The 26,815-nt window shown below is 36.4% G+C and overlaps 3 protein-coding genes and 2 long non-coding RNA genes across 29 annotated transcripts in view; 1 reads left to right on the top strand and 4 right to left on the bottom strand.

Annotated features, from left to right (window-relative positions):
- Positions 1-26,815, bottom strand: part of LOC147845618 (uncharacterized) — a 349,241-nt gene that overhangs the window by 136,450 nt on the left and 185,976 nt on the right. The window lies entirely within an intron of this gene.
- The window catches only part of LOC147845619 (uncharacterized), a 388,114-nt gene that overhangs the window by 279,702 nt on the left and 81,597 nt on the right, over positions 1-26,815 (top strand). For all 16 annotated transcript variants that reach the window (XR_015480733.1, XR_015480736.1, XR_015480738.1 and 13 more), the window contains one exon: positions 5,612-5,710. This is a non-coding gene — a long non-coding RNA (uncharacterized LOC147845619). The remainder of the gene's footprint in view (positions 1-5,611; positions 5,711-26,815) is intronic.
- Positions 799-2,605, bottom strand: hoxb1a (homeobox B1a). Its single transcript, NM_131115.2, has 2 exons — positions 1,940-2,605; positions 799-1,201 (listed from the first exon to the last, which is right to left on the bottom strand). Exons 1-2 carry the CDS (start codon positions 2,571-2,573, stop codon positions 885-887), a joined length of 951 nt encoding a protein of 316 aa, NP_571190.2. The 5' UTR covers positions 2,574-2,605; the 3' UTR covers positions 799-884.
- hoxb2a (homeobox B2a) lies at positions 16,681-19,362 on the bottom strand. Its single transcript, NM_131116.2, has 2 exons — positions 18,801-19,362; positions 16,681-17,950 (listed from the first exon to the last, which is right to left on the bottom strand). The coding sequence occupies exons 1-2, from the start codon at positions 19,237-19,239 to the stop codon at positions 17,217-17,219; spliced, it is 1,173 nt and encodes a 390-aa protein (NP_571191.1). The 5' UTR covers positions 19,240-19,362; the 3' UTR covers positions 16,681-17,216.
- hoxb3a (homeobox B3a) overlaps positions 22,116-26,815 on the bottom strand; it is a 51,321-nt gene continuing 46,621 nt past the window's right edge. For 9 of the 10 annotated variants that reach the window (XM_087242078.1, XM_087242077.1, XM_087242079.1 and 6 more), the window contains 2 exons: positions 24,895-25,495; positions 22,116-24,222 (listed from right to left, as the gene is read on the bottom strand). In XM_087242078.1, the coding sequence (XP_087098204.1) occupies positions 23,462-24,222; positions 24,895-25,387 (1,254 nt within the window). In that variant the 5' untranslated portion in view covers positions 25,388-25,495 and the 3' untranslated portion in view covers positions 22,116-23,461. 10 annotated transcript variants of the gene reach the window in all.

The raw sequence follows: 26,815 nt of genomic DNA, 5'->3' as shown, positions 1-26,815 counted from the left end.
ACAATTTTATATATTTTACTTACACACACAAATTTGTAGTCTGTTGGCAAACACTGTTTGAGTAAAATAACGTTTTATTTGAGGTAGATAAAGAAATGACAAACATCTGATTGAGGCATTTCGATCACGGACTCATACAGACAATAACTAATAAAACTCAGCTCGTCTGCGCATATAAAGTACTAGGCTAAAATATCAAATTCTGTAAACGTTTTAACAAAGAAAATTGTATTTTAAACAGCCTGCATTGTCTTTTCCCCAGGAGAATTGAACATTCCCTATATGCGCATTTCACAAATTCTAGAATTTTGTTCTGAACCTCGCCTGATTTCTTTCCTTTCTCGTTATAAATGTACGAATATTTAAACGCCACCGTGTACACTGAAGGAATCGTTCACGTATTTAAGAAATTGTGCTAGCGCTCAATAAAGGCCTACCCTGTAAACTCATAGTGCAAGGAGTCCAAAAGTTTTAGCTAACAATCCACAAAATTCAAATAAAGGCTATGAAATGTTTACATAAATCAAAACTATACATAAAAAACGCAACAAAACATCAATGAATATTTTGACAACACAAAACCCTGTAAAGACATTTATGTTCCCTCAGAGACTCGTAAACATTCTGAAAGTGCATTATATTTGTAATCACAGCAGAAATACCCTGTATAACACACAAACAATTTAGGCAAGTGTTGGGAATTTTACATTGTATTGTTAAAGAAAGTCTTTTTGCTCTTCACATTTTTTCGCCTGTCGTTGTTTTTCCCTGCAATTAATTGTCCCAACAGAACAAGTCTTTTGGGCCACAGTGGAATGGTTAAATTAATAGACTTTGCTATATATTTCACATTTGATCAGTGCACCCAAAGTTATTGTGCTCGGTTAGGAATCCGGACTTGGAGAGGCTTCTGGAGATGTTGAAGTTGAGTGATCAGATTGATCCTCGAGGTCTTTAGACGAAGTGGAGGAAGCAGGCGCGAGTCCCTCCTTCTCTCGCTTCTTCTGTTTCATTCGGCGGTTTTGAAACCAAATCTTAACCTGCGTCTCGTTGAGCTCAAGTGTGGCAGCAATCTCCACACGCCGCGCTCGCGTCAGATACTTGCTGAAGTGAAATTCTTTTTCGAGCTCTGTCAGTTGTTTGGTTGTGAAATTTGTCCGAATAGTGTTTTGCGGCCCTAGTCCGTACTCAGCCACTTTACCTGCGAGAAAAAAAAAAGAGAAGGAACAGTTACATGGCTGTTTGACAATGTTAAACATAAAACAGTTAAATAATACTTTATTGGGTTAACACACCAAACACAATTAAATGTGTTGTTAATAATTGTTTTAACAATAATTACATGTGACACTTTCAGTAGCATTAAAGAACATTCAACAAGTAATTCAATATTGCGAACTTTTGTTAACCTTAGCGTAATTCCCCTGTTTGTATGTTATCAATTTTGAAAGAACATAACGGGTTATGTTGAACACATGCTATTCAATACTCCCCAAAGATGGCTTTATGACCACTCAATTTGTACAGTATGTCAAAATGGTGAACCCCATGCGTAAAAGTTGGTGCACTAAATCGTTCCGAGTCACTATTGGGACAGGAGACGAAAGCTTAAGAACACAATGGAGGCCAACAAAAACGAATGTTGCACGGCAAGAACCGGCGACAAGCTAAAGATAACAGAGCTGGTGCATTTCCTAGGGCGAACGAAAGCATGTCTGTTCAATGCATTAGCGCATGGGGAGACGGGTTGAAACTAGAGTGAACTTGCGAAGGCCCCTTTTTTACTTATCTGTCTTTAGAGGTGAAATGTTTCTGATTTTTGTGTAATGTGTTGTTGTTTGGTGATGTAAATCTGATCTAGATATGTATATGGCATAATTTCTGTAATTTTTTGTGTACATGGCATAGCTATTTTGTCACTACAGGCAAATCAATCCACCTGTTTTGGGGGGATTCCTTTTGACTTTCATCCAATCGAATGTCTTCCCAGGTGGCGGCTGATCCGTGTCCTTCTCCGTTCCTTGAGAGGCCGATAAGTCAGCGTAGGTGCCTTGTGAATATGCTCGCTGGTGATCCTGGCCTTCGCATCCATGATGCTGATAAGGTGCGGCTGGAACGGCTCCCTGTGCCCCGCAGTACGCACCGGCCATAGAGCCATAGTGTGGACTGGCATTTGATGTTGAAAAACCTGATGAGTGATAATACATCCCATCCTGCTCAGGGTTGATAAAATACTGGTGTTGAGCATAGTCCGAGTTGGCGCAGGCCTGTGTCCCATAACTTGTTGTCCCAGTTCCACCATAGGTAAGGCCCATGCCAGTTTGATTTTGGTGCTGGTGATGCGCGTAGATGCCGTTCTGGTGCTGATGTTGTGCTGCTGCTGTTGGTGGCTGATTGCTCCCCCCTACGTAAAGTCGTCCATCAGCGTTATAGCTGTCACTAGCGTGTCCAGTGTGGAAAGGGCCCGGGAACGCCTGGTCCAAGTGGTGGTATCCAGCCTTGGGCGAGTAGGCGTTCGTCCCACGGTTACAAATTGTGTACTCCAAGAAAGAGTTCATTCTGGAACTGTCCATACGCAATTAATGGCGGAGGGACAACCTGAGAAATCGAGAAAGCCTCCTGTCCTGTAAGCTCGCAATAGTATGTCATGCGGAAGGGGGGAAATGCTTACCTCTGGAGTATTTGCTCGTGCTTCCCTATAACACATCTTTACCTCAGCTGCTGGTCACGTGAGACGTCACGGCGCCAATGGTGAGGGGACCTCCAGAAGTTTGTCAGCGCACGGCGACCATCCATCACGCGCTTGACATTTGCATGACAAAGCCACTTCAATCAAACCAGCCCATCAATCTGATAACAGCTAGAATATGTCAAACCCTGCGTGAAAGGCTCTCCGAATGAGAGAAAAAGAAATAAAGAAAGAGCGCTTCAGACTTTTGCATTGAGATTTTTCTTCATCCCCTTGCATCTTTTAACCTGCCATTAGTTTCTAATTTTAATCGCACCAGTTTAATTACGAATGTGCTATCTTCCTACCGTAATGGACTGGAGCATAGGCCTGTGTGAGCTAGATTGTCCTCTTTAATAGGAGTAATGTTCGCGTTTACCTATAAGACCGGCCGAACGTAGAGTTCATTATGTGTGTTTAGGAAGGAAATCTGTTTAACACTCGAATTGGAAGTGACGCCGTGGTTCAGAGAACGGTCCTGGTTGGCTTCGGACCCGTCTAATTGAATCACTGAACTGATCTGTTAACAAAACTAAATTATCTCGACAGCGAGCCTTCTGTTGAGTCCAAACGAGCAAGAAAGAAACACCAACAAAGTTCATTTCTCTATCGCTGCCTATGGAAACCTGTTTTGCTTTTTTTCTGCCTGGAATTATACCGATTTTTTTTTCTCGTGCTCAATGAAGAGCTAGTAAGGTAGTACTACTAGTAAGGTACAGTTATATATACTTCAGACTAACGAGTTTGTCTTCATCATAGCTGGCTTGACAAGCGTCGGTGGACAGCAGAGAAAGAGAGAAGCTAATAATTAATTAAGATGACAATGCTGAGCAAGACGTCCTCTTCATATAAATCCCACGCTCAATATAGGGGGGCTGTAGAACTTAGAATATATTTGTTCATTAGTACATGGAGGTACAAGAAAGGGCAACAATATAACGCCCACAGTGATTTGTTATCTGCCGACTCACGTGCCAACTGATTGTTGAATTGGCAAGCAAAAGATTCCAAATTAATTTTAGTACTTTTATCAGTGTTGTTGTAGGTGTTTCTTACACCCTTGAGTTTATGTTTGTTTTATTTTTTTGGAAGCGTATATATACATTGGTTTGCTGCTATGTTTTGTACACTAGTCTCGTTATTGCAATACATTTTTTTTTTACTTGGGTGCATTTTGTTCATTTATAACAATCGGGTGATTAACATCATGTAAGTTTCTATGTCTCTTTGACAGACGTAAACAAATTTCGCCTATACTAATTTTAGAAATTAAAGTTGACAAATGTATGTCACCCAGACGAGTATGTCTGTGAGTTGATATGCAACCATAACGAACCTTTCCTGAAAACGAGACATGAATTGTGACGAAAAACAAAATTATTTCAGAAATATATATGAGACGGGAACTAAACCATTTAAAATGTAGGCGATATAAATAAAATAGCTAATTAATAACTAATGAATTGGCAAACATTTTATTTATTTTAAATCACACGTTGTAAAATCTGTCATTTAATATATTAAAACGTCGATAGTAAACACTTTTGGAATAATGTCATCATGAGAGTTTTACTTGTGATGTAAAGAATAAAATGTTGCTGTGCACCCTCGCGGTTCGATTTATGCCACAACAGCTACGAGTATCGAAACAGAAAAAAATGCGAGAAGCTGGAGATTAAATAATTCGTGTTTTTACTTTGCAAATTTTTTATTAGATGTCTGATAGATAGCCATGAGGCCAATGTCGTGTTTGACATGACATTGCTTCACAATAATTGTTATTCAATGCATCGAATAACATGCGACATTACAGGACAAAAAAATAAAATAAAAAAATCAAACGTCTCTTGACAAAAATACAATAAAAATACTGAAACTCAGTCTTATGTTTATTATCAGTAGTTTATTTTTTTTAAACTGTCGAATATGGCTTAGCTTGATGGAAATGGCGTCTTTACATGCCACGAGTTCAATGCGTCTGAAGTTTGGACTATGAAGATTGTTCCTGAAATCACTTCACAACACAAGTGAAGGACAAATGACACTGAGCAAAAGTGTGTAGTGGCTCTAAATTCGATCATCTAACGGTTTGAGTGATATTTAAGAGCATTGCTGTGCTATTTAATTCATATGGTTAAGGTACACTCTAAGGTACACCCCCCCCCCCCCCCCCCAAAAAAAAAAAATAAAAATTGAGGGAACCAATTGCATGAAACCCTTAGAGTAAAAAAAATAATAATAATCCTAATGAGTACTGGGAACTTAATCCATTTAAGTAAATGAAGCAGTTTGAGAACAGTAAAAGCTAATCAATGAAGAGAACTCAAAACAACTGAATACTGTAAAACCCAAAAACTTAAGGCAACTCAAACCGTTTGAGGAAACTAATTGCTACAAATCATTTGAGTTAAACTAATCTATATGAGTACTGTGAGCTTGCTCCATTTAAGTTGAATAATTGGTATTTAATTAACTGATTACCTTCAACACTGAGTTCAAAACTCTTTTCAAATGAGCAGATTTAATATTCAGTAAATTTTGAGTTAACTACACTCATTTCATTTGATAAAGTTGACTGTTGGGTTTTACAGTGAATATAAACTTCAAACTCAGTTTAAATCTTGAGTTTATAAAGGTTGGCGGTTTCTTTTCCATTTTGCTAAGCAAACCTAAAATGCAACTGAGAGTAATGAGCCTCTCATCATAACTACCTTAGATTCTTTGCATGCCCAGGTCATTAACTTGCATAATGAATGGCCCTTGAAAACATTCAAATGTAGTTTTCTTTCCTTATTTAACATTATGTGCTCAGCATTGAGACCATGCACACTAAACTAACCTTAATACCACAAATGACGTCTTGTGATTACTTTTCTCTTTCAGCTCCTCAAGCCAGGCCTCTTAATCTCAGTTCTGGAAGCTGGCTTATTTCCTTGACCCACCACCCTTCCTCTTTGTCGTCACTTGAGTAGCTGATGTGCGGTAAGCCCACTGATACACACTGGCTGATCAACAGAATAATTTATTCATGTAGGCGGAGATTTAGGTGCTTCCTTTGCACATGTAAAGTTTTTGGGATATTAAGAAAATCACTATACAAATTAAGTGATTTTCCCCATGCATCCATCCTTTTTGATGTGACACCTAGCCAAAGTCAGTCATGCCCTCATTTTCATATGCTGCTCTGAGGTTAAATGAGCCATCTGCTTTGTCTCCTAAATTACCCAAGTCAATGTACAATAAACAAACTCAGAACATGCAGATTGTAAGAATTTCACTTCCAAAGTGATCTAGACAATTTGTCTTAATCAGTTGGTGCAAACAATCAAATGTGAGATGGTGCAGTAGTTACAATGGCATCTGTTTGGTTTCTTGCATTTAATGGAATTGCTAGTACTCAAGCATCTTTTTCAGCATTCACGAATATTGTAAATGCCTAAGTTTTTTTTTTTGCATTTTATTTTTAGATATTCACCACAAATATGCATGCACACTTAATTTGTTAGTGCAAACACAAAACCATAGCTTTCAATAAATCAAAAATTGAACAGATGCAGGTGCAATTATTCATCTTAATGTTCTCTTGGACAAACTATGCAAAATATCTGCTGACATGATTGAGATGCTGCACTTCACAAACCAATCTAGAAAGCGAAATAGAACTATGTGTAAATACAAGTTGGTATTTGTCAAGCCCAGACATCCAGGCCATCCAAGGTCATGAGGTAAGTTGATGGTGAAAATATTGTCACTATGTGTCGTTCAACTGAATATCTATCTATCTATCTATCTATCTATCTATCTATCTATCTATCTATCTATCTATCTATCTATCTATCTATCTATCTATCTATCTATCTATCTATCTATCTATCTATCTATCTATCTATCTATCCTTATCCATCCATCCATCCATCTACATCCATCCATCTACATCCATCCATCACTAACTATTCACAACCTTAGTATCAATCCAGAACCATTCTGTTGTAAATTAAAGCCAATTTAAATTATGTTTCTAATGGTTACATTTGTGTTTTTAAGTAAAACACATAACATAAAGAGATTTATTGGCTATACGTTTGATTTAGATGGTCAGTATTTTTGCAAATATTTTAATAGGCTTTTTTTAAATTAATGTGTGTAAAAACTAAAACTCTAAGTGCTAGTTACAGTAGTTGTAAAGGTTTTCAACAGAATATCTAAATAGGACCACTGAAATAAATTTTACTGCAAATTTTTACTGATTTATAATAATTTTCAAAATGTCTTGTACTTAAAAATAGTGGGAAACTGCCAGTGTAATCTGACGAAACACATTTGTAATAATTATTCTTTGAATAATAGGTTCAGGATCTTATGCAGTGGTGCTTCTTAGGAAGCTAAATGATCATGTCTTAATGGTTTTTAACTGGAAAAGTCTTAAAGAGTATTACAAAGTTGTTGTTGTTTTTTTCTGTGCTGCAATACAGCATCCACATTATTTGTCTATTTTTACCTGTACCTATCATTATACACAGTGTTCAGTATTTTGTCTTCATGCACCTATGTAAAATTAACCTCTCGCTGTCAAATCTCTCAGAGGGCACTCTTTCTTAGTCAACTATATGCAAATCAGATGTAAACTTTCTGGGCAGGTGTTGTCATTCCAGGTGGTTGAGTAGCAAAGTGGAGGTTGCCCATGTGTGACTAAAACTTAAGTACTTTTGCTAGATATGTACACACACATTTTCATAAAGTCACTGGTTTAAAGTTTCATGCCATTTCATGGGGTCACAGACATTCAGAGTTACATTTTAACATGCATTGTTACTTTAGAAAGACCTCTGTACTCTTTATCAGTATGAACAATTTTTACATTTCTAACTTAAATAAATATTAAGAATGCAGATAATAAATATGAATAAACTTTATTTATTTATTTATTTATTTATTTATTTAAATGTAACTTCCTACTTGTTGCATTTTTTTTCAGCCAATCCTATGGTAAGAAATGTTTTGATGGTTTTAGTAACATTCTGAAATTTAATGGATAGGTATGCACTGTCCCAAAAAAGCTGTGTGTGATATTTTGATTTACACAAATTGGATGTTTTGTTTAAGATTTTTCATCAAAAGCTTTTTTTTTTTTGCCAGTTGTTGTGTAAGGGTCGTGTAGGTAGATAGACTGTGTTGGCCAGGGGTTTGGATTGTTCACGGTAACTAAAGCTTAAGTTGGACGACTTAAGTTATTGAGTAGAAAAATATTTACCTCTCAATCTACATTGTCAGGACGGCTACTGTTATAAAATGAACTGGCATGCATGGTATCCATTTATAGTTGACACTTTGCATGATTAATAATAGAAATTAAATAATTTACAACCAATAAAAGTGGCTCGATTGTGAGTGTGTTTGGTATCCATGCAGAGATAAAAACAATTGTCCAGTTTATAAATACACACAATGTACAGCTTCATGATGTGGCCTGAGGCTGCCTGAGCAGCTGTTGCTTTTATGATAAATTGAATTTTTTTATTTAAAAAAAAAAATCCAAATCCCTTATCGCTCGTTCAGCATGATTGATATGTGCTTACCATTGCACTTCTACAGATTCCAAACCCTCATCTTTGTGTAATGTCAATACAAAGCCTTGTAGACTATTATTTACTTTGTGTGATTGGGGTACTTGCAGTGGCTCACTGAGGCGAAACAAATTATGAATTTTACATGTCGTAGGCAGCTAAATATGATAAGTGAGTATACTGTGTACTCACTAAATCACTCTACTTCTATTCCAAGCTTTCAGGAGGTCACATGACATTCTATATGTTGTTCATTACCTCTTTACCATATTGGTTGGCTGTCTGAGCAGAGAGCCATGGAATATGATAGCACTTTCCGAGTGGATATTCCATCTCTCACTTTTTACAAGAGTCTGACAATTGCATTAATGCAGTGCACTTTTCGATCCCACAGAAAAGCTGACATTCATTTTTAAAAATGCATTTGAAAGGTATTTTGAAAATGCACAAACCATTCGTAGATTTGCTCATGCTCGTAACATGTTTTAAAATAATAATAATAATAATAATGTATAAATGATCCCATTTGTTCTGGCATTTGTTTACTATGTTCTGGCAAAATTCATTAGGGTCAAGTTATTAAAGAAGATGACATGAATTGACAACCAACTGTCGTGAACCCTAATTCTGGTGCAGACTTTACTGAGTGGTTGTCATCTATAATACTAAAGATCATCTTAAGCTTTGATTGTATTGTGCATTTGATATGGCAGTATTCTGACAACTTCATGCATTGTCAAAGTTTATTTCAAAAGTCGATTGATTTTGATAGAGATCATGTATTGATCATAAGAGCATTCCCATTATCTGAACTTGACTAGACCACTGTCTACTCCAGGTTTTTTCATGTGAGAAAAATGACATAAGCTTCTTTTACAGCCAGATTAAGCTCAATAAATGTTGTAATTGCTAACTTTGCCCTTCATAATTTTTATTGCCAAACAATTAACAAACCTGTTATTCACTATAGGCAAGATTCATAGACAGTCGTAGACTATTTGGTTAAATCTAGTATATATTTTAATTTAATTTGTTGTTTTCAGTCTGTGTCAGTTAAATTCTTCTGAAATCATTTTGATGAGCTGATTTGGTAATGAAGCTATTTTTAGGCCTTGAAGTCTTAAATTTACTGAAATGGGTCTTAAATCATTTTAAACAAGTCTTAATGTTCTTTTGTTTATGAAAAGCTACCCAATCGATCCAACACACATCCAATCACCAACAATACGTCTCAATAAAACTTTTAGCAAAAGTATATTCATAACTAATATTATAACAATCTGTTGTGCATACATAGTTTTTTAAGTTATGTTGAAAAAGAATTATGTACAGTTGAAGTCAGAATTATTAACTCCTCTGAATTATTTGCGCCCCCATTTATTTTTTTCCCTACTTTCTGTGTAATGACGAGAAGATTTTTTTTCAACACATTTATAAACATAATAGTTTTATTAACTAATTTCTAATAACTGATTTATTTTATCTTTGCCATGATGACAGTAAATAATATTTTACTAGATATTTTTCAAGACACTTCAATACAGCTTAAAATCACATTTAAAGGCTTAGGTAAGTTACTACGGTTAATATGCAGGTTAGGGTAATTAGGCAAGGTATTGTATAATGATGGTTTTTTTTGTTGACTATCGAAAAAAAATTCGCTTAAAGGGACTAATAATTTTGACCTTAAAATGGTTTTTAAAAAATTAAAAACTGATTTTGTTCTAGCCAAAATAAAACAAATAAGACTTTCTCTAGAAGAAAAAAACATTATCAGACATACTGTGAAAATTTCCTTGCTCTGTTAAACATCATTTGAGAAATATTTAAAAACTGCAACTGATTCCCATGCTGAAAGTCTCCTGTTCGATCCCAGCTCTGAACAGGTTGGGTGCTGTAGGATCAGTGGGGTTACATATACAACTAGTTCTGCTTGTTTTGATTATCTAAAATACGTGGCTAAGAAATGACTAATTAGAATTTGTTTTTTGATGGGGTGAGTAATTTTTTTTCTGCTTGGGTGATTAAAAAATCTTTAGTGTTTAAACCTATATAATTCTGAAATTTAAATTCTTCATGGCCTTAAAAGTCTTACATTTGACTTGGTGAAACCTGCAGAAGCCCTGTAAACGGTACAGAGTTCAGTTTTAAATAAATGTTATTATTTTCACCTTCTTATTTTGCCAAAGAATCCATATTCAATGGTGTGCATGGAATATTAGTTGTTAGTTTTATTATTTTTGAAAATTTATTGGAAGTATCTTAAGTCAACTTGAAGTCTTCAATCAACGTTCCCCTGTGGAGTATGTCGTAACTCTAAATGTTTGTTAAATAATTGTATAACTTTAGGACAGTAAAGCTGGCTAAAATCTAAAGTAAATCTCATGCGTTCTACATGTGTTTTCAGATGGAGCGGCATTTACTACTCAGATGTAGTCCACTGACAGGCTATGTAATATCACATTTATAATTGCAGACAATTTAAATGCATAATAATTACATTTGAAGATAATTATTCTGCATAATGACACATTTTTACATCAAACTCACTCCAAACTTCAGTTGGACATAAATGCAAAAACAAGAGTGCCATTTGTCCTTTGGAGGATATACTACTGATCACAGAACTGTAATTCCCTGACAAGATGTGCATAAAAATAGCTTTTTTTGTTTGCTTTATTGCAATTAACTCTTCAGCACTAAAAAGAAATATAAAAATAAAATATAGAAAAATAAGTTTCAAATAAGGGATGTGCTTTTAAACTATTTGTAAACAAAATGCTGAAAAAAACTGTTGTAGTTAGATGTTTTTTTTATATACAGGAAATATTTTTGCAATTTTTTGTATTTGAAGTTGACATGACATCAGAATTGCAAACATGTTCCTATAGTTCACTTTATATGGGGTTATCACTATACAGACTTCATTAGTTATTTGTAAAAAATTAAAAGTAAAATTATGATTATTATTTTTATTATTATTGTTATTATTACATAGCCAAAACTCTTCTTTAAAATGTAATTAAATGAACACTCCACTTTTTTGGAAATACAAGTCAAATTCAGTTTGACCATTTTTATTCATTCATTCATTTATTTTCATTCGGCTTAGTTCCTTTATTCATTAGGGGTCGCTGCAGCGGAATGAATCGCCAACTTATACAGCATATGTTTTATAGAGCGAATGCCCTTTCAGCTGCAACCCATCTCTGGGAAACATCCATACACATTCATACGCTACAGACAATTTAGCCTACCCAATTCACCTGTGCCACATGTCTTTGGACTGTGGGGGAAATCAGAGCACCCGGAGGAAACCCAGGCAAACACAGGGAGAACATGCAAACTCCACACAGAAACGCCAACTGACCCAGCTGGGGCTCACCTTCTTGCTGTGAGGCGACAGTGCTAGCCACTGTGCCTCTGCACCACTCCTACCAATAACCAAAGGAAATTAAAAGTTGCTATACTAGGTAACTACAGAAGTGTCAAATTTTAAACAGAAAAATGATCCACAGTCTTGTATGAATTTTTTGAAGATATGCTAAATGTCTAATCTGATTAGATTATTTATGTTAAGCTAAAAAGCTCCTGCCAGACCCAGCGATTGGCTGAATGGATTCAAAAATGGTAAAACAGGGAGTTGTAAAATTAGACTATTTACCAAAAAAGTGGAATGTTCAGTTAAGGCAGTGCTTCTCAATTCCTGTCCTCTGGACCCCCGCCCTGCACATTTTTTTTTATGTCTTTCTTACTTAACACACCTGATTCAGATCATCAGCCCATCAACAGAGAGATCCATATACTGATTCTTGTGTGACAAATAAGAGAGACATACAAAATGTGCAGGGCGGGGGCCCCGAGGACTGGAATTGAGAACCATTGATTTAAGGCAAAATGTGATTTAAAAATGCTTTTTTAAAATAGTGACCACCATTGTACAGACCAATAATTTACTTGTTCCTTCTGCAAGTACATACAGTACATTCTAACATTGTTATTTTGGAATATAGCCATCTTCGAACTAATTAAAAAGTGTAATACTAAATTATAATAATAACTAAAATAGAAAAAATTATAATACTGTGCCTTCCACAAGTAATGTTACAATTATGGACTATTATCAGTTAAATCTATTTTAATTTTATTTCATTTTTTATTTCTTTAATCTACCGATCAAGAATGTACATGTTCCATTGCACATTCATGTACATAGTTAAACATTACCAATTCGAAAAATAAAGTCTACGTACAACAAGACTTTATATCAGCAAAAAAACTGATAGCAGGTACTGCACACCTGCGTTTTGGTCTCCGAGCTCAATGGTATGTCACTGATACATTATATTTTTGGGTGACTTGAAGCTGTCATCTTGTCTATTACTGCAGTAGACCAGAGTATTGCTCCAAGGTATTGTTGGCACATTTTCTTGTTGGCAGGGTCAAGGGTAAAAATGTGTTACGTTAGATACTGTACAAGTGTTAGTGAATGGCCCTTTACCCTCTGAGTAGATATGGACAGCTGTGAAGTGCTGGTTTAAGCTTTCAAAAACCAATATACTTTTGAAGATTATACTGTAAAAGTAGATCATTTGTGCATCATACTATGCAAAGACTTTTGTCATTCTTTTGACGTTGTCAGAGGAGGACCCACATTTTGGTAGCACTTTATTTGACTATATTTATTGTCCCGATTTGCATGTTTATACTGTGTACTTTATCATAGTCATTACTTTATCTGGGTAATACTTACAATATCAATACCAAGCCATGAACTTACGTTTAACCCATATAGTCACCTTATATAACCCAGTATTATATATTATTTAGTAATATTATGTGGAGGTGAAGTACTATATAAAAATAAAAAAACATAACTTGATATAGAATATACTGTGAAATACTGTAAAATAAAGTATGAACTGCATTTAACATTTTAACATTCAACCCATCAAGTAGCAGGGTAGCTTTAATTTAGTCATTTTTGCCTGACTAGTCATATCAAGAGTTTTGTTCATTGAAGTTTCAAAGCTTTCATGAACATTCAGTCAACACACAGGTATGACAGACGGTTTCTCCAGATTAAAACCCTGAAAGCATATCAGAGTCAAAGTGCTTTTATATGTAACAGGGTAGTTATTTTAGAAAAGAGCTGGTGCAGAAAGACATGCAAGTTCTTGAGCCAATAGACAGGGCTTCCCATTCTTTATGGCATGTGTTCATCACCAGCTGTCGCTGTCTTTTGAAAACATTTTGAAACGTATACCATACTTTCAGCAAGCTTTCTTGGCTTAGTGCTAATGTTAACATAATGAAGGATTACTTTATTTTTATTGCTTAAACAGCAGCAAGGAATGAATACTGTGAGAGATGTCTACCTCAGACTATTCTAGCTTGGTCTATTGTTTGACATTGAAGTTTTTGGAAATTTAGTTATTCCAATTAATTCATATAGTTAACAAATCGCCAAATTGTAAAAAGGCTAAAACTTCCAAAGTGTGATCTTTTATTAACACTTTGATGTGTGGTATGTCAGAATGGTTTGTGCTTTGTTTATATGGATTTTGTGAGCAAACAAAACCAATTTGTGTAAACGATTTAAAATTCTGATTAAAATAGCTTGATTTTGGCAATTTTTGTTATCTACAAGTCATTGACATCAATTTTCAACCTTGTCTGTTTGTATTTTTGTTTCAGAGTGTAGATGAGTTCTTAAAATAACATTTTTGTTGAAAAGAACCTTTTAGAAAATCTAAAAATCTATATTTGCAGTAAAAGCTTCCATTGATGTTTATGGTTATTCATCTAACCACTGATGCCACTGCAGAACCTTTATATTTTTTATAACTTCAAATAAGCATATGACCAGTAGCTATGAGGCAGCAGCCTTTTGTGAACAAAGAGTGTTTGCTAAACAAATGAATACAAGAGCTACTACAAAGGGAGCTGTTTACAGAGCTCACAATCCAATACAGTGTATTTACACTGCTAACCGTAAAGTCTTATAAGGCCATTTTAAAAATAAGCTAAGATAATATTTTGCTGTTACTATTGTCATTATTGTTGTAAAATGACAAAGTACTTTGGTTTCCTAACCACTTCAGTGATTAAACTGAGCCTTCATGGTGGTTTGACTGAAATAGGGCAGAAGACATTTCCACTTTAATCTTGGCTAGTCCCAGCACTGCTTCAGGCATAGCATTACCCAGGATGCAACACTGTAAACATTGGCCCATTTTCTCATGTGAGAAAATCCCTATGCCACCCCACCTCTTCTTATTTTAGACTGGCCCAAAGTACTGTGCTCTGCAAAATATATAAACAGAAAGAGCCATTCTGATAAATGTGTAAGAGCTGGCAGGCCACCAAGAAAAGCATCAAGACTGAGATAAAACTTGACCTAGCCACACCTCAAATTATCAGACTAATGGGGAAGAAAAATTACAACCATTTGGATTTTTAAACAAATATTTACCAAACTTGTGTGGCCTGAGGGCATGGAATAAGTTATTTATCTTGTAGGGAGATATGTCAATATAAAGTCTCTCTCTAACCTGTCCCAGGTGAATTAAAAAAAAAAAAAAAAAAAAAAACGAGGGAGCAAACGAGTCCTGTATGCTGAAATTACGAAATCTGCAAACCACGACCTAGACAAAAAATGACAGAATACTGGAAATCAAACCTGATAAAATTGAATTTAGGTATAGGTGCCAGCCTAGCCAGCATTTGTTTTTTTGTTTTTTTTTGTCATCAGCACAATTTAGGTGTTTTATTGTGTGTCACTATATTTCTTTTCATTACAATAGCAAACCTAGATTTTGTTTGAGATTGTATATCATTTTGTTGTCCATGTTTCTTGATATCAGCTATTAAGTCTTTGAGTGGATAAATGCAGGTGCGTGGTGTATTAATTTGGCATTTATCCTGCATAGAAAAGGCTTAAATTTTAAACTGCCATTGCTGCAATGCTACTGTGACCAGATGCACATTGCTAGTAATATGAGCAGAGCACCTGTTCTTCACATTCAGAGAGTCATTATCTGGTACTGCGCATGTAAACTGAGCAAAAAAAGACCTATTCAAATATTTTAAATAAATAGAAATGTTGTTTTACTTGCTGTATCTAATGCATCAGTGCTAAATTACTAGAGATAACAGGAATCTGATCTGGATGATGAAGACATATACCTCTTATATGGTCAAAGACTAATATAATAAATAATAATTAAAAAATACAAAATATAAAACATAAAATTTTAATAATTTGTTTTAACAAAAATGACTAATGTGACTATTTATTCAAGTTTAATGTTTATAATATAAATTATAATAACAGTTATTATTATTTACTTTTGCTATTGCTGTTGTTGTTGTTGCAAGCTCACATGAGGGTTTGGGATAGATCCGGATATTACATAAGGTGTAAAATTCATTGCGAGTTAAAAAAAAGAAAAGAAAGAAATATATATATATATATATATATATATATATATATATATATATATATATATATATATATATATATATATATATATATACAAAATAAAAGAATCCTTATTTTAACTGATGCAATTCTGGCTGGCCTGCTGTCTAAACAGACTGTTTTACTGACAACGACCCAGCTCGGAGGATCCCGCTCACAGCTACATAACATACTATCCATAATGGCTGCCGCTTTATTGTTCATATCCTTCATTGTGTTTCGAGCGCCATTTTGCATCAGGGCGAGAGCAGCCATGGGAGTCCACAGCCCAGTCAACCAATTGACCATCTTGCACAGCTAATCTCCTATGTTCTTGTTGTTCATTTTTAACGTCCATCTACAAATTAATAATGCACGTGTGGCTGTTTTGTTTCGTCTAATGTTATCAGGCACGGTTTTTCCCTTTTTTTAAAAACATTGTTTTAATTGCTCAAATCCATGACTATTATCTTTGTTACTTTTCGTTTTAAAATGTTCATATAGTTATTGCTGGTGTTTTGTAAATAGTTGTAGAATTCACTATAGTGGCTTTTTGTTCTCCTTCAGCCTATGCAGCTCCCTCCTTTCTCATACAAATGTTTAATAACAACAAATATAATTCATTACAAATTAATGATTGTGTAGAAATAATAATAACATTATTATTGTTATTGTTAATAATAATAATAATAATAATAATAATAATAATAATAATAATAATCTTTGCATATTTGGAGGGCAAGAAACCTTAAACCAATTTAACCTGCGGACGGTACTTAGTTTCAGCACCATAAATCAAACACATCATTACATCAATACCAAGATTAACGAACAAATGCTTAAAATTAATCTTTTGATTAATACAAATTAATATTCTTAACAAAAGTTACTTAAAGCTTAGGAAATCAGTGACACTCGCTCCAGCATTTTATGTATTGTTTTTGTTTTATTTTTATTATTTCAACTATGAAAATAACGTACAATAAATAAATTTGAAATTTACTATTAAAGGATCTCAATAAATAAACTAGGTCTAAAATTATTCAATAGGGACAACGCCCGTCTTGGGAGAATTCCTAAAAGCAGTTCAACTACCCTTATGTCTGACACAATTCCTGAGATTCCAATGATTGAGTTTCACTGAAAAAAAGTCCGCAACTATTCATCTGTTAGTAGACATAAACTAAATCCGACAATCAAAAGGCAATAAAATACCTGATACTTCGACATGGGCCATCCCGATGTGTATTGAAAAAGATTACATCATATTTTCAAAATAATGGACAATTTATTTCCGTTTAGGCATTGCATTACGCCTTTTTTGCTTTTCTTTTTCATAAAAACTTTAGGTAGACGTTTCACTCTTTTTGTCTTATAGGAATGTTGCGGTCGAGAAGCATTCATGACACTGCATTGCGATGGAGTTCGATAGTTCTTGAATTCGTTTTGATGTGATTTTTGTTCAGAACTGTAAATGTTGCAGATCTATAGTACAAAGGGTGCTCGTAAACAAGTCAAAGTCTTCCTCGGAGAAATCAACTGGACTGTCCAGGGAGCTTTGCAAACTCGGTGATAAAGCGTCCGAAATCTGTAGGCAGGAGTCCGTCGAAAAGAAATTCAAATCTGGGAGAGAGGTGGCATCCTGCGGCTCTGTGAACGAATGCTCCGGCCCAGCTGCTCGGCCCTCAGCCATTGTGGTGGGGTTATCTGCAGTAGGCGTTGGATACGGGGGGGAGTGAACCGCTGTGTCAGGGACAGATGCTGGCTCCGGCTGGCTCGCTTGGCCCTCTTCAGGCGTGGGCTGGCTTTTGTCCGAACTGTTCGTGTAGGCGGCAGTTGTCGGACACGTCTCACTCTCAGAGGGTGCTGCCGAGCCAGAACCAGATACTTCCAACGACTGACTCGAATAGGGTGAAGAAGCGTCAGTTCCCTCTAGGAGGTCAAAACCGCTGGGCTCGCCTTCTTGGCCGTCCCGGTGGTGTGTAGTTTGTCGTTTGTGCTTCATGCGTCGATTTTGAAACCACACTTTGACTTGTCGCTCGGTTAGATCCAAAAGTGCTGCAATTTCAACGCGCCTGGGCCGACAAAGGTATTTGTTAAAGTGAAACTCCTTCTCCAATTCAAGTAGCTGCGTGTTGGTATACGCGGTCCTCAGCCTCCGCGAACCGCTAACATTATCGAGTCCACCTTGAATCTCTGCAAAAACGTAATAAACAGAAATAGAAATCAGTCCCAGTAAAACGGCAAAGTCATATGTGAGAAAATGTCCAGATGACAGCAAAATCCCGGTGTAAAAGAGCCCTGTGGTTTGGACTTGTCATGTGGCAATGACTGCAATGGTAAGGCATGTCTTGTGGGTAAAAGACGAGCGCGGTGTACAAGTGGTATTTCAGCAAGCCCCATATTATGTAGTGTTCCACAGCTTTCACAATATATACTGATATTCAAAATGGCTCCCCACGCCACGAAACAGTGTTATGAATAAAAATCGAGTCTCTGCCAACATCAATTGCGATTAAATCGTTATTAAAGTACAAGATCTACTATCTGCAGGAAGGCAATACGGTGTTTCAAAGTGTGCAGTTTTGTATATATGCCAAGCAATGGGGGAGGGGTGCATTTTTATCTTTTAATCACATCAGCTATTGCAACGAGATTTTTATAATATAGGCTGTGCATGTATACTAAACAATCTTGCATGCTTAACGGTGTTTGAAATGTAGACATCAGATCAAATAATACATTTATTCCTAAATGCAAATTGCTCATCAGAAGTAAAATACTAGCCCATCTAAATCAGGTTATGCTGTACATCACTTGAAAATAGGACAAAGAACAGGGATCTCTGCAGGGCTTTTTTTGATTGCGTAAAAATTCGAAGCTTGTGATATCACAGTGTAATACTGTTTATGCTATATAAAAGCGGTCTGTAACATTCTTTAGAGTTGTACTGTGTTGACATCTATTCGAGTCACAAAAATTCAGGGCAAAATGTACAAAATTAAGAAATGCAGAACAAACGCATTCACAGATTTGATAAACGTACCTGTCGGGGACTCCAGTCCCGCGGTTGTGTAGCCGGAGGATGCCTGAGAGGGGGAGGCTGCTGCTGCAGCTGCAGTGGCTCCGGGCTTGGGGCACTTCTTCGAGGATTTTTTCTCCTTCATCCATGGGAACTCGTGGGCCAGGGGCGCGCCACCCGACAGCGGAGCCGGGCCTTGCTGGTGCTGCGTCGGCGGTGCTGTTTGTGTCCGAAGCTGGAGGCCATTGGAGGCAGTTCGCTTTTGGCTCCTCGGTCGCGCCTGGTTGCCTGTGCAGGGACTCAGACTTGGGATGGTGTGCTCGAAAGGAGGTGGAATTGCTGTCGAGTCCTTGATTGATGAAGTTTGAAATGACTCCAGGACAGCGGGGAAAGACGTCAGGCACTCTGCAAGGGAAGGCTGGCTGTTGATGAACCCAATCTCCCTCTCAAATTCAAAATTCATCGCTTCGCCTGGGCAAAAAGGGCGTCCAGCGACACCAACACACGCAAAAAATAACATCCAAAAAGCTATGATTTATTTTGCGCTCCTGCTATGGCGGCATTTGCGGGCTTTAATAATTGTGTATATTGGTGATATTACTAGCGTATGGGGACCAGGGTCTACTAAACTGAAGACTATGGGCGAAATTGCAGCCAATTCCTGGTCACGTGACTCATCTCAGCCAATTGAAATTCGGGGCCTGGTGGCAAAAGAAGGCAATATTTGTCTGAATAGATGTTAAAAACAGGATATTATAATTCAGTTTTTATAGTAGGCCTAACATGGACGAGATTATAACCAAAAATAAAATCTCCCGGCTGCCATGTGCTTGGACAGTTTACGTTTTGTGAGAGGTAAAGTGAGGTCTCTTACATTAGACAATAACAATCCAAATGCAGAACTACCGGTGATGTAATTCGCAGGCCCTGTCTGATAAGCACATCCACAATATGGCTTCTTACGTGTTTACAATCAATGGTCATTAATCTTAAAAGTTTTGACAAGAGTAACAGACAAGAGATGTATCTTTTGTAATATTTATTTTATCAAGCCCATAAATAAGGATGAACGAGTGCTGGTGTGATTGGTAAATATGAGATTCTCATCCATTGCGGCACGAATCAATTCTTTTTGGGCTTTACCTTTGGTTTGATTTTTATTACACAGCCTCTGAAGAATTGCTGAACTCTGGGACCTTTAATTGCGTAAGTTTGTGTTGAATACAGGTTAGAGATTTTGTTTATATGTTTTATATATATATATATATATATATATATATATATATATATATATATATATATATATATATATATATATATATATATATATATATATATATATATATTTAATAGGGTTGCGTGAGAGACATAGGCTAATTCCATTAGGAAAAAAAATATTTGTCAGTAGTGTGTCTGTGTTTGATTTTATTTCTTTTTTTGTTGACTGACAACAACCAAAAGTTCAGCGCGAGGTCGCTTTTACGATTTGTAATTGCGAATATTGAGTTGGACCAATTTCTATTGTAGGCTGTACAAAGAAAGCAACAATATAATATTAGCTGATAAAAAAACTAAACAAAATTGGTTGCGTCAAAGTTTAAAACGAATGGGAAAAGGGAGTAGATATTTTTAGAGCAGGAGTAGAGAGGCAGCAAGGGTGATCAATCTTTTCGCCGGCAAAGCGCTTGACAGCAGCCACCCTCAAGAATTCGCCTTTTTCCTCCAAGATCACAACAAAGAAAACCCCCATTATTCCCTCGCAGATTTGCGGATTTTTTTCTAGAATTACGCATTTTTTTTCTACATTGGAAACATTTTATTGGTGCATCTCGATGATAGGATTAGAGATTATAGTAAATGTGTTGCAGCTAGCTGTAATTAGAAATTGACCTCATAACAATATAAAGCTTCGTCTTTTTTCCTCTCTCGTCTTAAAGAATGGTTATTGGTGGTATAACCCTGTGTGGGTGTCTGTGAATTTTAAAGGATATACAAAGCAAAGCTGTGGGCCGTGGGTACTACGGAATGGGGTCAGACCGAAAAGGCCTTCCTTCTCTACACAACGGAGCTGACCGCGAGGGATTGGGACGTGCTGATATTATCTTTAGTCATCATTAGTTTGTGCGTTTTTTTACTTTCTGTCTTGGAGAGTACTGGCATATAAAATCAAGTGACTTAATTTTTTACAACTGGATTTTCCCCCTGGAAAATAATGACGATAATTTGGGACGAACTGAACCATTTGATTTAAAAATATTTAACGGGATTTATTTCGTGCGAGGACAGCGGTTTATCTATCTATCTATCTATCTATCTATCTATCTATCTATCTATCTATCTATCTATCTATCTATCTATCTATCTATCTATCTATCTATCTATCTATCTATCTATCATCATTAATGCATGACAATTTATCATTTTTATTTTAATGTTTTCTTCTTCTATATTTTCTTTCTATATCTCCAAATTAGATGAAATTGTATTTTAGCAAAGTGTGGGAGCGTATGGGATAAATTGTAATGAACGTTTATATGATTATATTTTTGTGTATTTTGTTAACAATACAAAACTGTGGTCTCTTTATTTTGGTATTGGCTTTGGTGTGTTTTGTTACTAGACAGATATTTTAGATACATGAAGCTAGTGTCCGTAAAAATTTAATGGGTTTAATCCACTGCAGAAATCACACGCGGAATCAATCGGAGCTAAACGCAACCACCTATATGTTTAACGTAGGCGTACTTGGTCTTCCTTGTAATATATATATATATATATATATATATATATATATATATATATATATATATATATATATATATATATATAAACTATACACACGTGTGTGTGTGTGTGTGTGTAATTATTTTTCTTAATTGACTGTTCATCTAATATTTAAACGCTTTTGTGTTTACGTAGTCCTGATTTTTTTGTTGCATCAATTGACCTCATAACATTAAAAAGCTTCGTCTTTTTTCCACTCTCGGAAAATAGTTTAGCATGTTTAAATTAAATCTAAAGTTGGTGAATGATCTTAGACATTAACGCAGCTATTCTTTTTACCATTGCAATTACCAAAATATGTTTAGTCATTTGTTGCAAATGCAATTTTTGCTTTAAATCTCGGTTTGCATAATCACTTCTTTTAATTCCATATTTAGTAATACTCCATACTCAGTAAAGAGTGATTCTATTGGACTCTCTTCACGTGACTATTGCAGGCGCGGATTCGAGGACGCTTTCACAGGACTATAGAAACCCTACCCCCACCCTTTTCTCTCTTTGCCTATAAAATTGTGTGAGTCTGCTTGGTAAATTCATAAACTTCTAGAGTGCAAATGAATAACATAACATTTTATTAAAGAATTGTTCAACAACCAACTCTTAACAAGGAAATAAAAGTAGTTACAAAGGACAAATGAAGTTCTCAAAATGTTTCGCTATATTCCGTCTAATTCTCGACTATGCGGGAACGGTTTGATTCCGTTCTTGTGCCCCCTGTACAAGTCAAGACATTTTTTATACAAGGGTAACATAAACCTACATATTTCTAAAATACAAGAACTAAAAATTAATTTGTTACAATGACAAGAACACAGCGTCTTTTTTATAACAGGTAGATACTAAAAAAGTACATTTTTATCGATATAAATACATGGGGATAAATAATACAAAAAAGAAAGTATTTAAACTGGCTATAACAAATAAATATATATTTATGAATGTTCACTTGAACACACTTAGCGAAAGACGCTGATTGAAGGTCTTCCGATTCAAAATAAGATTTACTTTTCTTCCTCACCCATTTAATGTAAACTCTAAGTGCAACAATGATGCCCAGACGAGAGCGCAGTAGGCGTAAACAGAGAAGTCTGCGCCATAGCTTGGTTTCCCGGACATGCATTTTGTTCAAATATACCCTGTATCCACGTTAAATGAAGATATGAGAAAATGTGGGCTTTTCATATTAGTTTGGACTAATGTAGGCAAACCCAAGAACTGGGAAAGGAGTATAAGGGGAAGGGAGGGGGAAGTGAGTTGAGAATGAGGAAATGAGCTTTACTTTACTAGTTTTCTCAACTCTTCTTTTTACCCTGTCAAAGCCATATCAAAAATCAATTTTCTTCTCATTAATAGTGATAGGTAGCATAGTGTAAAACGCAATTTAAACAGATGAATATCTTGATCACCTTGTCTTGCTAAAGACATGGTGCAAATCTGCTGCAGTTTTGGGATCAAGTTATTTAAAAAATTGAAGTTTTTGATACATTTAAAAAAAGAGGTATGTGAAATAAGGGTAGTGGACGAAAACAATCCAGTGGTTTTCTTGCACCAGTAAGTTTATATATTTACTATATCGTACTTCCCTCCAAAGAGTGAGAAACACAAACATTTAGGATGATGTAATGAGGTCATACAGCTAGACAGTCTATTCCTTGGCATAAACAAGCCACTTTTCATGACATGTATTGTTTTAAAGGGGTTTTTAGACCTATGGATACTAAATTCAGAGATGTTCACATATGAATGGAAGGACAACATTGACACAAACCGGTGTCCTAGTCATGGCAAGAAACCACTGGATCATCTTTTTCAACCCCATTGCATCGCCCCATGGGTTAGTCTGTTTTGTCTTCCTTTCATTTTTTTTCTTCTTTTTAATTTTTTTTTTTTGTCCAAACCTGCTACAGATGAGTCAACTTGGGTGCTTCTTGGATTCTACCCTGAGAAGGATGGTGTGCAGACAGATCCGTGTATGTCGGATGTGGGTCACAAGGTCCATGGTGCTGGTTCGCTGACATCTGTGTGGCACCGTTGTAGTCCATGCTTGCCGACTGGTGGTGTGGTAGGTGATTGAGGCCATACATAGAAGGCCCAGTGGCAGGCATGGCATCAACATAGTTACCTCCTACATACACAGGGCTACCCTGCATGTTTGGTGTCCCATAGTTGCCACTGTTACCCTGTAGCCCGTGTGGGTCATAATCCGGTGGTGTGTTTCCATACTTCTGTTGGGGTGGGCAACCTTTCATTGGGTTCTGATAGGCTGTTGACATGGCGTATGCATTTTGATGGGGTTTGTTAAAAGATGGTGGAGAGGGAGCATCGTAACTGCCCATTGAGTGCATAGAGTTCATAAAACCAGCTGAGGACTGCATTGGAAGAGGTGGACTTCCTGTAGGAGAAGGCCCCCCTGATGATGAACCAATGCCTTTTGACTTTTGATCTTTCTTGTACTTCATCCGCCTGTTCTGGAACCAAATCTTGATCTGCCGCTCACTGAGGTTTAGCAGATTGGCCATTTCCACACGCCTCGGCCGGCACAGGTATCGGTTGAAGTGAAACTCCTTCTCGAGCTCCACCAGCTGTGCGCTGGTGTAAGCGGTGCGTGCTCTCTTGGAAGCTGCAGAACCCGGAGGGCTTTTCTCACCACCGCTGCTCTCCGCTGGGGTGGGAATGAAATAAAACATAATTACTCCACACGGAAATTGAATGCATCGTTCCCACTAATAAAGCTGGCCATGAAAAAACTTATCCCCCTGATATTGGTTGTCAACACTTCATAACTTTGGCATTTATTAAGAGACGCATGCCCTAACACTGACCTTGTGTATGTAAATCACATTACAACTAAAGCCCAGGGCCAGATTCACACTGTGCACTAGGCAACGGTGTGTTTGCTAAATAGTTTGTCCTTTAAATGTTTAAACAGCCAGGATTAAGAAGATTCAAACCTCTATGTAGTTTCAGAGGCTTGTGGGATAAATCTTCTGCTATATGGGCACAATATTTATGCATGACAAGTTATGTGGCACTGCTGCTATTTTGAATATAAATAACATTTGTTTCGTGTGCCATTTTATAGCCAGAGATATTCAGGGTGTAAGATAATATAATAATCACAATTCAGTTTTCCTCAGTATACACAATTAATTTAATTGACTAATCTAACATCCAATTCCTGAAAAAAATAAATAAATAAAATTTGAAATATCCTTGTACTGGTTTAGACCCACCCCCATTGTATGCCATTTCAAACTAATAATGTTGATCAATATCTTTCGTTCAAGAATGGTGAGGAGATTAAAGAAGAGAATAGAGGGTTTGGCAAACACACCATTAGCTGAGCTTGCACTAGGGGAGCTGTTTTTTTGCTTGGTGTTCTGACGTGACTCCTTCATCCAAGGAAAGATTTGCTTCGTGAGAGTTGGGTTTGTGGCCATAGAGGATGACTTGGATGATGATTTGGATGTTCCCCCAGAGCCAGCCCCCCCACCACCACCACTGCCACCTGGCTGCTGGGTGGCATTCGTGGCAGCAACATTTACAGTGTTCTGAGGAGGGGAAACCTGGGGGGGTGGATGGTGTTCAGGTGGCAGACTGGGCCGCATGCAGCTGCCATTAAGCTCTTTCGTCTTGGCATGCTGAGGCTGTGGGGGTGCACTGGTGCCGAGCGACTGTAGGGAGCATGCAGACCTTTGGTAGTCACCCTCAAGATGTGCTGAGTTCTGGAAGGCTGGTGCCGGGGCATCATAGCCAAAACCGTTTGCCCCCTGATACGAGTATCCTCCGAAAAGTGTCGAGTTGTCGTAGTAGGTCGTTTTCTGCATTTCCAAAAATCGAGTTGCTGGCTACCAGGGTCCTGACGACCTTCTGGAAGAACATTGGCACCAGTTGTCACGTGACGGTCTCTTTCCAATGGCCTCTTGGAAGCTGACCTGAAAGGTTATAAGAGGCACATAATAAGAGGGGCACGAGGTAAATCCATCTTACTGCACTGAAAGACGCCATGACATGAATAGCATGTTCCCACAACACAGCCTGCAGATGCTCTCTTTTTCTCCCCCTCTTTCTATCTTATGTATATATATATATATATATATATATATATATATATATATATATATATATATATATATGTATATGTGTGTGTGTGTTTAAAATAAAATGGAGAAAAAAAATTGTGTATACTCACACATACATACATACATACGCACTTATGGGTATGTGTGAATAATTTTCACACATGACTTTTATTATCTCTTTTTCTATTGTATGTTAATAAAACTCTTGCAATTCCAGTTCTTGTCTGGCTTTTGTTCTCTAAATAGACTCATGTTGGTGTTCACACACATACACACACACACACACACACACACACACACACACACACACATATATATATATATATATATATATATATATATATATATATATATATATATATATATATATGAAAGCATTGAGGAAGGTAAAGGAATTTAAATAAATGCATACTTTCTCTTATTATAAAATATAATTTGTCATTATTGGGTTTTTTTTTTTCAAGTGTTTTTAATGTTTTAGGTATTATTGTTGACATTACAACTTCATTCAAATCTTTTATGAAAACAATTAATTTATAATATCTCGTCTTGCAATTAAATAAGGACTGAACAAACGAAATACAAGACAACAAAAGAAAAACAAACATGGACAATGCAGACGATCTTTGCGGACATATGAGAGCTCTCGCCTCAGACACAAAGGCTATCTTTAGAGAGCTTTCTCTTGTAACAAAAAACGTATTTGGCCAACATTAAAACCTGACTAACCGGCATTGTTTTTTAACTTTGTTGCAGGTCTTTAGTGAGAGCAGAGGCAAAGCTTACGCTTCGACAGATTTTATTCGTAATGGCTGCTGGACCGAAATATACAAATGCAGTTTTTTGTTAAGCTTAAGACGTCGCAGTTTGGCTCTGATGTTGCTGTCAGGACCGGGAGAAAACGATCATTCAAACACTTAAAGGCACCTGGCATTTATTCTCACTCACTCACCTTGGTAGTAAATGTTATTAAAAAGACGAAGGGGAAGCCAATACATTGTTTGAGATGGTTTAGGTCTACTGCTGTGGCTTTTATCAGATACCTCTAATTCATAACATTTTTCCCGATTTTTTTCTTTCATTGGTGTGTAAAATTATATATGCCGTGTCTGGTCATTCATTCCAGTAGTAACATAAATGTACTAAAATGTTAGTTCAAACGGACACATTGGC

Source organism: Danio rerio, chromosome 3 (genome assembly GCF_052040795.2).
Source record: "Danio rerio strain M-AB ecotype USA chromosome 3, GRCz13ab, whole genome shotgun sequence".
Classification (NCBI taxonomy): domain Eukaryota; kingdom Metazoa; phylum Chordata; class Actinopteri; order Cypriniformes; family Danionidae; genus Danio; species Danio rerio.
This window is presented reverse-complemented; position numbering and strand designations above follow the sequence as displayed.

What these genes read in the sequence shown, in the direction of transcription:
- hoxb1a (NM_131115.2), bottom strand. Translation starts at nt 2,573, where the DNA reads ATGGACAGTTCCAGAATGAACTCTTTCTTGGAGTACACAATTTGTAAC. An exon ending in AAGGAATCCCCCCAAAACAG is followed by an intron (nt 1,202 to 1,939) that starts GTGGATTGATTT and finishes TTTTTCTCGCAG; the next exon opens with GTAAAGTGGCTGAGTACGGA.
- hoxb2a (NM_131116.2), bottom strand. Translation starts at nt 19,239, where the DNA reads ATGAATTTTGAATTTGAGAGGGAGATTGGGTTCATCAACAGCCAGCCT. An exon ending in GGGACTGGAGTCCCCGACAG is followed by an intron (nt 17,951 to 18,800) that starts GTACGTTTATCA and finishes ACGTTTTTGCAG; the next exon opens with AGATTCAAGGTGGACTCGAT.